At 37.6% G+C, this 12,139-nt stretch overlaps 1 protein-coding gene across 7 annotated transcripts in view; it reads left to right on the forward strand.

Moving 5' to 3' along the window:
• The window catches only part of PTPRM (protein tyrosine phosphatase receptor type M), a 432,075-nt gene that overhangs the window by 284,795 nt on the left and 135,141 nt on the right, over window positions 1-12,139 (forward strand). For 3 of the 7 annotated variants that reach the window (XM_015855338.3, XM_015855340.3, XM_085539700.1), the window contains one exon: window positions 6,159-6,188. The exons of the other annotated variants lie outside the window; for them this stretch is intronic. In XM_015855338.3, coding sequence (XP_015710824.2) covers window positions 6,159-6,188 — 30 coding nt within the window. The remainder of the gene's footprint in view (window positions 1-6,158; window positions 6,189-12,139) is intronic. 7 annotated transcript variants of the gene reach the window in all.

Consider the following 12,139-nt stretch of genomic DNA (forward strand, 5'->3'; position numbering starts at 1 on the left):
GCTTGTTTCCTTCTGTCTATCATAGTGCAGTAATTACGACTCATAATAATTCTGTTGTTAGGAAGAAAGTGTGTTATGTGAGCTTCTTCAGGGTTTGAAATAAATCTGCTTGTGAAGAGGTGAAACTATTGGAAGTACAAGTCCAGGAACTCTCGTTTCCAAATATGCACAACTCCATTGCATATATACCAATAAATTTAACATGTCCCAGAATCATGCTGTAGCCTTGAATGAAACAAACTATAAAATGAGTTGAGGTGAATATTAACGAGTAAAAATGGCTCATCTGTGTAACAAGGATGTGACTAGGCTTTAATGAGAGTATCAGGAGATAGGTCTATTGTGTCCCAGACCTCTAAAGCAGATGCTGTATAATAGAAGGTCTTGAATACATTTATGCTCACAATTTAAACATAAAAATGGACCAATTATTCAATAGGTTGTTATTGGTGCATTAATTCAGTATGCTACTGAGAGCCCCTATGATTTCTCCTTGGTTCAGTTACTGTGTATACATTATGCATTTAAAGAAAGTGCATAAATCATCCCAAAGTCTTATTGTACCTGCATTGTTTTTGCAGTTTTACAATACTTTAGGTGCTACTTCATGAAACAATCTTTTCAATGTAGCATATCATTTGACTACTGCAGTTTGTCATTGTATTTCATATACTTTATCGGGAGCTTTACTGGAGTGATGAACTGATCAGAAAGTAAAATAGCAGCTAGGACCTCAATGGCGCCTTTCCTTTGAGAACCACTTTCCTTACTGCATTGTTATGAGCAGGCTCTTAGTGTTACAGTGCTAGGATTTACCATGCCAAATCTGCATGCTCAGAAACTTGCTGTGTTTGCAATTGGCTGCAGCAATATCACATTCACATCCCATTCTCCCAAGGCATATCCCAAGGAACGTGCTGTCTGTTATTCATCCTTTCACTGAAATGAGTCCTTGTAGGCACACCTCAGGGATGGGATGTCATCCAGAGACCTAAACAGGCTCAAGTGGTATGCCCAGGAGAACCTCATGAAAGCAAAGCAGGCATGACATCTTGTGCTTGGGTCATCTCCACTGTCACTGCTAGCTGGGAAACAAAGGATAGAGCACAGCCCTGATGAAGAGGATATGGGAGATGGCAAGATGGACAAAAGACAACAATGTACACTCACAGCCCAGAAAGTCAACTGTATCCTGGGCTGCGTCAAATGAAGTATGGGGGCCCTCCACTCTGCAATAGCAAGACCTCACCTGGAGCGCTACATCGAGATGTGGAGTCCTCAGTACAGGAGGTTCATCAGCCTGTTGAAGGGCATCCAGAGGAAGGCCACAAAAATGATCCAAGGGTAGGGGGGAGGAACACTTCCTCGTGAAGATAAGCTAAGAGAGCTGGGGCTGTTCAGCCTGAAGAGGAGAATGCTTTGTGGAGGCCCTGAAGATATGGCCTTTCAGTATCTGAAGATGGGCTATAAGAAAGATGGGGACAGACACTTTAGCAGGGTTAGACATAAGACCATGGAAAATAGTTTCAGACTTATAAGAGAGGGGAGATTTAGACTGAATATAAGATTTTTTTATTTTTTTTTTTTCTCACAATAAGGATAGTGAAGCATTGCAACAGTCTGCCCTAAGATGCTGTGAAAGCCCCATTTCTGGAGACATTCAAGTTCAGGTTGGACAGGGATCTTGAGCAACTTGATCTAGCTGTAGTGTCCCTGTTCGTTGTGGAGGAGTTGGACAAGATCACCTTTTCCAACTCGGATGATTTTGTGATTCTAGTTGTGATCTACAGATCTCACCAGCAGAGTACATTTACCATCTCTGAGGGTTCAAGCAGTAAATTAACATCATTTCAAACTGTTTTTTCAGTAGTCAAGAGACTGGGAAAGCATTTGCTTTGTATGTTATAACCATGTCTTCAGCCACCATAGGCCTTTACCAGTCACTTAAGTTATGCCAGCAGACAGTCACTGTGTTTGGTATCAAGCACCACAGCCTTTCAACAAATCAACTTCTTTGGTATTAATTATGTACTTAAAAAGCTAGGCCAGTGCTCAAAGCAAAATGTTCAGTGCAACACAGATATGCTTTGCATGTGGTTCCTGTAGTATAGCTGTATGTGGAAAAGTTCTACAAACACCGCTAGATATTAGTCATCTCTGTTTATTGCGTTATATAATGGTCTTCTGAAGTACCAGAAGAATGTTTGTAAACTGGGTCACAGCTTAGGCAGCCTATTCAATGTGGAGTCACTTTTGAGGGTAGAAATAGCAAGGACACTAATACATTTGCTGTAAGGACCCTTGCTCTTTGACTAAAGTAAACCAGGTTTGTGTGCTTGTCATCTGGGTTGGAATAACATTGTTAGGGCTTTCTGGCTTTCCTTCCACTTGATTGTTTGGAGATCTTTATCTGTGCTGTTCTATTTTTATTCATTCAAGCTCTTCCCTGCATAAAGGTGTCACATAAAGTAGTAGTCTGCAAGCTATTCCTGATACTAATATAGTCATATCAATATGATTATTCTTCCCTGTGGAGGGAAGCTGGGAGGCTTTCCTCTTCCTGTAGTTGTGCTCTAAATTTCTCATGTATGAGTTAACACAAAGTCAACAGAAACCAATACACATTACCAGCACATTACTTTGCAGTAAAAGGGATTTTATATCTGATCTTGAATGTAAAATTTCAGGCAGGGCCCTTGACCTTTACTAATCTTCGACAATTTAAAAATAAATAAATAAATAATGCAGCAGGTTCACCTTTTGGTCAAATTAAAGTACAGCAAAGGAAAAAAAGGACTGCTCCTACAGCCTTTGTGAAAGCAATGGCAATTAAATCAAGACTTAAAGAAATCAGAACCTTATTTTATTATTTTCTTTGTTGTTTGTTTTTTGTTGGCTGTTTGTTTTTTTGTTTGGTTGGGTTTTTTTTGTGTGGGGGGGTAGATTTTCTTCTATATTCTATTTCAGCTAACTTCATAAAGAAATGTAGAAGCTGAAAAATTAGATCTATTGTTCTGAAGTTTGCTTAGAAATATATATGTCTTTGGGGTGATGGTTTCTTTCAGGGCTCCTTCTTGTTCCTGCAGTGGAACCGCAATAAGCAAGCAGTTATTAAAATTTTATGTTGGCTTCTGTTTCAGTTGTAGAACGGAATGTGGCTGATCATTTGTTTTTCTCCATAAAGCTCTTATTTTCTTGTGCCTGTCTTTAGTTTCCAAGTGTCTTTATGTCTGAGCCTTCCAGTAGCTTCTAGTGTATGTAACTGTGGCATCTGTTTAAGGTTCTTGGCAATGGGTAAGGAATGCTTTTGTATGCGCTGGAGCTGAGCAGGGAATGCATTGGTCTAATTCCCTAGTAGTAAATCAGGCTGTTCAGCTGAACACCTTTGCCAACAATTTCAAGCAGTTAGGATGGAAATTGGAGATAATAGGACTGAAGGGAAGCTCCAGTTTTCTCCAAGTGCCCTCCTGTTTTTTCCCTCAAGATCAGCTACAAAAAGGAGATAATTAAAGAAATCAGTGTGAAAATTACACAGTTCCAGAAGTTTCTTCATATAGTAAGACAATCTTTCAACCACCTGTGTTATTCTAGTAATATTTTATAGTGAGGCCTTATTGTACAAGTAATATTTATGAAATGTAGTTATGTTGTCAGTTCCAAAGGATGTGAAAGAGCTTATTTATCATTGTATATAGGAACAGCCTATTGACATAAAATAACCACTTTAGCGGAAAGTGGCTTAAAAGCACTTGGTTCCTTGAAGAGAATTTGGCCAATTTTGGCCAAATTATTTGCGTCGCGTTCTTCTACAGAGACTTTTCTGCACTTTTCATACATATGGAGAGGATACATTTGCATACATTATGTAGGAAGTAAAATGGAACTTTTTCTCATCTCTTTAAAATGCTAAATCTGTTCCGTTAGGAATGGCACTTTTACATGCGGCCTGGGAATTTGTGAATCTAAAACTTGGTAAAACTAAATGATTTTTCCTACAGGTTTCATCTCTTTTTTTTGTTTTTTGTTTGTTCTTTCCCCATTACCTATTATCTTTCTATTATCCTTCTGTTATTCTTGATAATTAAAAACTACGCTGCTGCTTGTCCTGGGTTTTTATATGGAAAGTCTCATAATGGTAACAATCTAAAAATAACTGGAGCTTGAGATTTGTAATTTTTCTCATCTTGTACAAATTTTTAATGGGACATTTTCAGACAAATTTAAGTTCCTGGATGCTCAATTTTTTTCCACACAGCATAATTCATCTCTTTAACATATTTGGCAGAATTTTGCCTGTAAGTACAAGCAGTGCTTCTCTGATTAATTGTATTTATTGTTGTTTCTCAAATTATTATACATCTTTTAGAAGTATGAGAACATTTGCACTAATTACACTAAATCTCTGCAATTGCAACATATGGCAAGAAATAGTGTTGGCAATGTCATGAGATTCTAAATGAGAGCAGGAGAATGAGTTCTGAAAAAGAAGGGCAAGGGAATGTAATTACAAGTGACGAAGATATGAAGGCAACACCTTGCTAATAGATCAGGTAGCTTGAACTGCTTTGGTATGACCTGATTCTGTGCCCATTACTGAAGGCAATGGAATATATTGTGGTGGACGAACTGTATGGATATTTCTTCAGTTTTTCCTTTACTTTGTTCTTAGGCATCTCTTAAAACTCATTTTTAACAGGTGTACGTTTTTGCAGGTTGCCACGTGATTAAATATTCACTATGTAGCCTCTTGTGTTTGAACAATACTGTTTCATCAGAAAAATGGGAATAAAAACTGGGAAACATTTCTAACGGCATCTTCACACAAAGAAGATGAGAGAGAAAATTTGATGAAAGCCTAGTTTTCAAAGGGATGCCTGAAGCATGTAGCTAGAGGCAAGTTAACATTAGTTATAGGCCTTTGCAAGGCCTGTTTACATGTTTCCTTCTGTAGTCAGAGGCTGTATATATGTGCTTAAAAATTGCTAATGCCTACATGGTTCATTTCAGTCTTTTATCTTACCAACATGTGAATGCTATTTGACATTAAGCTCTGAAGTTTTGTAAGATCTCGAGCCTCTTTTTAATTACAGACAGTATATAGAATTCATTTGGGTTGGATCTTAGCCCTTTTGGAGAGTTGCAGTCCTACTTGCAGGAGACTTGTAACTGAGGGAGAGAGAGATGTAAAGCAGAAAAGCATAGCTGGAGGGCAGGTATACTTTGTGCTTATGCAGTGCATGTCTGGGTGGAGGGTCTGTAAGAGGTAACACAGGAATGACTGGAGGGATGCCTGTTTCTTAGGATGGTGGTGCTAGGTCTCCAGCTCTTTGTGACACTCAATTAGGCAGAAATAACAGGGATACAGGATCAAGTCTTACTGTTTCCTTTGCCATGTGGGGAAATACCTTTACTGGCTGAAATTATTTTCTAGATATAGCCTTTCTGCTTGTGTGATAACAGGGGAAATTTTCTCTTAATGTTAAGTAACTTAAAAAGCAGTTGGAATAATTATTATGGATATAGCTTTAGATAGAAAGCACCTCCAAGTAACTTTTTCTTCAGAATTTAATTAGCTATTTTAAAAGCTGGAAGTTATTTCTCTGTCACTATTGGTTTTTTCCGTCTGTGGAAGCAAGTCTTAGTCATGTCAACAGCAGAACTGATTTACCTTAAGTAAAGGACAGGGTGTCCAAAAATTCTATTGTATTATGACTGGAAGAGAAGCTATATAATACATACTCTGGAGTTCCTTGTAGTTAAAACTAACATTCAGAGTACATGTATCACTATTCTCAATCCAGTTGAAATCTAAACTGAAGACATTTTATCACTTCATTTGTCAGAGTCCATATTATATGTGAAGATAAGTGTACGTTAAATGTTTAATGTTACTTGGATGTGCCTTGAAGTGGTTTGACTTAATGGTTGGAGGTGTGTTATGTATTGTATTGCTTAAAGTTTTATGGAGATGGATATGTCTTCTATTTGTTCCAGACATGGTGCATGATATGCCCAGATAAGCATTCTTGCTACCTTCTGTTTGTGTCATCAGTTCAGGTCTCGGTTTCATCTTGATTTTTCATACATTAATATTTGGCTTTTCTTTCCTTCCATTTCATCTTTTCCACCACTGCCTAATCCTTCCACCATCATGGCAGAAGAAGCTATCACTCCTACACTTACTACCTGTAAGTAACTTCTTTGACATCAGAGACACTCTTTCTGCCATGTTGTTCCATGCATAAGTAGTGAATGCTAATATTGAAAGTTCCTTTATGAAAGCTTTTAAAGTGCTACCAAGATAAAAAGATGAAAACAACATAGTCAGTAATGTAATGAAGTATTTAGTTTTACAGAAGTTTCTGTGCCTGCAATTGTTCTTCAGAGTCATTTGAATACTTATGTAATGAATCTTCTCAGTTCAGAGTAGTAGCTGTCAATGTCACCACTATGCATATGAGAAATTTTAATGCCTACATAACAGTTTTTTTGAATTTATTCACTGGTTTCTTTCTTATTTGTTGTGATGAAATTATAGCATCGGTTACACATGTACAAGCATTTCCATTTGTTGCTGGGTACATATTATTCTTCATGAATAACAGTTATGCATAAATGTCTTGAGTTAATGTTACTGGGGTGGATTTAAAGGGAGTGACCACTAAAAACTTTCAGTGGGTAAAGCGTCATTCCGATACCATCCTCAGTAATACTGTCACATGGTTCTTTATTTACCCAAAGCCTTTCATTCCCCTTGACTGAGAAGGGTTCTTCTGTGAAGTTAGAGAATCTATCTCAGAAGCTTTTCCCCTTCTCTCACTTTCCAAGTACAAGGGAACGTGCAATAGTCTTTGGTTTAGCAAAACAATTAGAGGTCTTGTTTAATTGCAAAGTGAGATGCTTGTTTAATCTTATTGGCCAGCAGCAGAAGCAGGCTGTCTCATAGATAGCTCTTGTCTTGAAAGTTCAGCTGTAAAAGTCACAGGAAACTAGAAGATAATTTCATATAGTTACTGAAGGTGGGATGTTACTTGCATGAGACAGACTTGATCTGTTCAGGTACATCTGTTAGTCAAATACTGTTGAATAAATCACAGTTATGTTTTTATTTGAAGGTAATATGAAGTTTCCCTTGTTCCTTTCTTAGTTGCTCTCCAAACTTTTTCAACAAATATTTTTTCAATTAATACATTGAAAATGCATAAAAAGTTCATTTATGGAAAAATTAATGAACTATTTTGAAGTTGAAAACTTAGTAAGCAGAACTGTTCTTCAAATGAATTAAAGCAACTAAAATTTAAACCTCTTAGCTGAAATTCCCTGAGACTTCAGGATGTATTGGAACTGCTCCTTTTCTTTCTAATTCAGATTGAGTTATAAATGCACACTCTATGGATGGTGCAGTTTTTAAACTGTTATTTAAAGCACTGTATTAATGTGAAGGTCAGAAAAATTCTATCTTCTACAGATATAGTTTTTCAAATCTTGTTTCTGTTGCTGAGATGAAAAAACCTTATTTCCTATGAAATAGGCCTTCAGAAAAACATTCATTTGGGACCACTTAACTGTTGTTTTTAAAATGTCAGAATAGTCTAATTTTGTAAGTCATGTTGCTTTCACAGCAAGTAAACTTATTTAAGTTAATATTTTAACATGATTCATGTCTCAAGGCTAAGTCAAAAAATGAAATGAAACATTCAATGAAGCACCATTTCATTATTCAAAGAAATTGGAACATACCTTTTTCTTCTCTTTCTCCACTGGTAGTGGAAAATGTGTGAACTGAGATGTTTCTGTAAGTTATGCAAACTTTCTTTTCCCCGGTCTTGCATTCATAGAATGTTAATAGTGGATGGAATAGGGTTTGCTTTTGTTTGGGTTACTCTCAGGGTGGCATCAAGAAAAGACCTGTCTCTTTGTTAGTGTGATACAAACCTAATTGCTTCATCATCAGGGTATGTGAACTCTTCTAAAAGAAACTGTGACCTTGGTTGTGTGGTGCTTTGCTCCCCATCAGGAGAAAGAAGGGAAGTGAAAGCTTGTGAAGGAACAGATGAGATCAGCCCACAATAAAAGGAAATATTTTGGACTGAATTCTACACCTGTTTACTCAGCATTCAATTGGATGGATGGAGATCTTTAGATAAATGCTGAATTCGTTCCAATTTTATTATTAGCCGAGGAAGTTGCTATGGATAATAAAATGTTCTATATTTTGAGAAACATAATTTGAAGTACTCTGCTATTGCTAATTTACTGCCTCTATACTGAGTATCATATTCAAATTTACTGATTAGTCATTGTAAGTGCAAGCTGTGACATCCAACTGAGCTTCTATGCACTGAAATAGTTACTATTGTCTCATGTGCTGCTTTCCTTATGTGCTATGGGCTCCTTTTCCCTCATAGACTGCAATTGCTTCCACTTCTAGATTCATTCTAAATTAAAATTAAAAAAGACAAAATTGGCAGATGCCTGGTGCTGCTGGTGAATCATCAAAGGTGGACCTACAGCTGTGCATGTTTGGCAAAGAGTTATTTCCATTCTCTCTCATGTTTACTAGTTAGCCAGTCAGGAGATGTTACAGAGATAAGCTGAGCACTGCTATTAAGAATATACTTCTTGTTGATGGGTTGAAGTGCCTCTGCCAGCACCTTTCCTCCTACTCTTGGTTTTTCTGAGAACTGGTGCATTTGTATTTTTCTTTTCACCTTTCACCTCAGACAGGTTTCTGTTGTCTGGCCGTGGTTAGTCATGTGTGAGTTCTTCTTAAGATTAGAGCAAATTCACAGCGCTCATTAACTCTGCAGTGTGTCTTCTGACTCAGCCATAGAATTCAGGTGAGGAGAAAGAAGAATGAGGATGATGTCATTAGTGACACTTGTAATGACTGGCTTTTGTGGCATGTCAGCAAGCAGTGACATGACTCTGCCCTTTCCTGGCACCTTTTTTTGATGGGTATAACCCCAGAGACATTGGCCCAAGAAAGAAAAATACAGCAGTAGTTTGTTGTGTAATTGCAGATGAAACAAGCTGGTTGCTGAGGTGATGATAACCATTGCTGTGCTGATGAGTGGTCATTAACTTTTATATCTGAGATTTCTATTCCAACAAAGATTTACATAGAGGCTTTGTCTGCTCTGAAGGGCATTAATCATTATTAGTCAGGAACTAACATAAGTAGATGGATGCAAATTCAAGAGTGAAGACAGCACTTCTGAGTTTACTCGTGGCACTGTCCACTGATAGTATGGGGATCTAAACATACCTCAGATTTCAGAGCAAGTATCAGAGATTGCAACTTCACATTGTGTTTTAAGAAAACTTCATTAACTGGGCATATCTCCTGCCCATAGCAAGGTACAGTCCAAAGTCTTGAATACAAAGTTTTGAATGTAATTTTCTATGTTGTTCCTCACTTTGAATTTGATCACAAAATGGTGTGGTATGTCTGAAATTAAGTACTCATGCAGCAGTGGGGCTGCACAGCAGTTAGGTGCATAATATTATTCTATTTTTGTGCCTTATTATGAGCAATTTCAACTTGTACTAAAGCAGACAAATGGGATACAATTATTACCCAGTACTCCTAAAAATATTAATCATGTTGGCAGATTAGTGTCAAATCTAACTGATGTTGTCTGACCTAGCACTTATCGTACAGCTAGGTTACTTAGAGCAGGAATGCATTGCAGGGATGCAGAATCACAGAATGACCTGTGTGAAAAGAACCATGGTGATCATCCAGTTTCAACCCACTACTATGAACAGGGTTGCTAACCACCAGACCAGGCTGCCCTGAGCCACATCCAGCCTGGCCTTGAGTGCCTCCAGAGATGGGGCATCCACAACCTCCTTGGGCAACCTGTTCCAGTGCTTCACCACCCTGTGGGTGAAAAACTTCTTCCTAATATCTCGCCTAAAACTCCACTTTACAAGGGTGATAGAGAGAAAGGGGACTGGTTTTAAACAGTTGTTCCCCCTCCTGTTTATACGCTTCCTTAAAATATTGGAAGGCCACAGTGAGGTCTCCCCAGACATATTCTGTATAGAAATCTCAATTCAGAAGCCTGATGTAGCGCTGAAATGTTACTAAAGTGAACTGTACAAAACAAGAGCTCCTACTACCTAATGATTTTTAAATGACTCAAGGAGTTGATTTTCCTGCAAAAATGTTACTTCTACAAACATAGAGCTTTTTTATATAAATGTAAATAAAAGCATTTTCTCCTCAAGAGTTTGATAACTTTGGGCATGACTTGAAATATGTATTTCTTCTATGTCTGACTTGAGCTGAAGAGCCTGAGAGTGTCTTCTCTGTCATCTTTCACTTCACCAGAAGATTTTCAGTGCTGATTTCTAGATCTCTGTATAGAGATTTAAGTTGTGGCTAATTTCTCCAGTGCCCATAGGAACAGTGCAGTTGTTCTGGGACCTATGGCAGAAAGCACGAGATGAGCAGATTGACAAAATGACCTTGATATTCAGTCATGAAATTTGCAGAAAATCAGTGCTGTTCAAACTCTTATCAGTGATTTCTGGATAATTCTGGGAAATAGGCAGTTGTAACATTCAAAGTTTAGGTATTAGTTTGAAAAATACTGAGGGATGTTACAAACAGCTCTGTACTCTCAATTGCAGCTGCTTTTGGAGATAGAATAGGTTCTTCACTTTGCCTCTTCCAGGTACAGGAGAGTCCTGAGCAGGAAAATGCAAATGAACTGTGTGCTGTGTTTGATCTATTAGCCAAAGCCTATGATCTCTTCTGTATCTTTAAATATGCGTAGTTACATAGTCTTGTTTCATGTAACCCAAAGTAAAGCTGGATTTCTGTAATTGTCTTGTAAGCCAGAATTTAATCATTTGGGGATGTCCCATGAGTTCTGCTGCATTTGGCAAAATCTGTAATGCCAATATGCTGTGCTCAGAATAGCAAGGAGAGTGTTTGACCAAATCCCTGTAGCTGAAAATTACATAACTGGGCTATATGCCATATGCTTGGAGTACACAAGCACAGTATCTAGATTTCATGTAGATGTACTCTGCAATCTCAGTATTATAATGTTATTATTTATTAAAATATGCCACGTTATTAAAAAACAAAAAACAAAAAAACCCACCTGTTTGAAGTCATTAGTTTTCTTTTTATAGTGATACTTTGTTCATTCTGATCCTTTTGGATATACTCATACTGTTTTACAACCTTAACACTTAGATCACCAGTAAGTAGATTTTATTATTATTATTATTTATTCACACTTCCTGAAGTTTTTTTGGCCCCCTCAGGGCAGTGATCTGGCTACAGAGATAGCCTTCCTAAGCTGCAGCAGAGATTGTACGCATTACTCATGTGGAGGGGTAGCTCTGCTTCACTTCTCCTTTCTGAATGTATTTAGATACTCACTCCAAGTTACTGTTCCAGCACCTACAAGCAGGAAACCTGTTACCACTTCTCATGTTACCCAGACTTTTCAAAACAGCATTAGCACAGCTGTGTTGAGTAAGAAACTATAATCTGTAATGTGCTGCAAATGTGGATTTTCCAAAGTAGATGGGTACTACAGAGTTAGGTAAAGTATCAGAAGTGATTGATTGCTATGCTGGTCACACCATTACTTTCTGTTACTCTTCTTGCTCCCTCAGTGTCAAGCAATAAATTTGCAGATGAGATATGCGTTTTCAGACTTTTCAGTCCTTAAAGGGGCAATTTCAGTTGACACCACTTGTTTAGTAAAGATATTTAACACGGAAACCAGCATAACGGTAGGAAAAATAAAGATCTCTTGGTTCTTTCCACATTAAGAAAAGGTTCATCTTGCTTTTCTAAACTAATACGCAGGAATTTTAATTGAACACTGATACTTGTTTAAAAGAAATTGTGAATTCCTTATATTCTTGTAGGATAAACCTGAAGATGCATCCTTATTATTCTGGATATGATGCATGTGTTCTGGAGAGGAAAGGAATAGGGGGTAGGGACAGATATGTATGTTAAAGGACTTAATCTGTGTTTGAGCCGTGCTATGCTTAGTCCTGTTCAGCTAGTATGACCTGTTTACCACAATAGACCATTTTCTCTATATAGTCTAGAGTTCAACTGATTCTTCAACTAGACTGTTGACATTGTTTGTAGCTCCCT

The sequence above is a fragment of the Coturnix japonica genome, chromosome 2 (genome assembly GCF_054131305.1).
Source record: "Coturnix japonica strain WE chromosome 2, WE-NBRP24, whole genome shotgun sequence".
Lineage (NCBI taxonomy): Eukaryota > Metazoa > Chordata > Aves > Galliformes > Phasianidae > Coturnix > Coturnix japonica.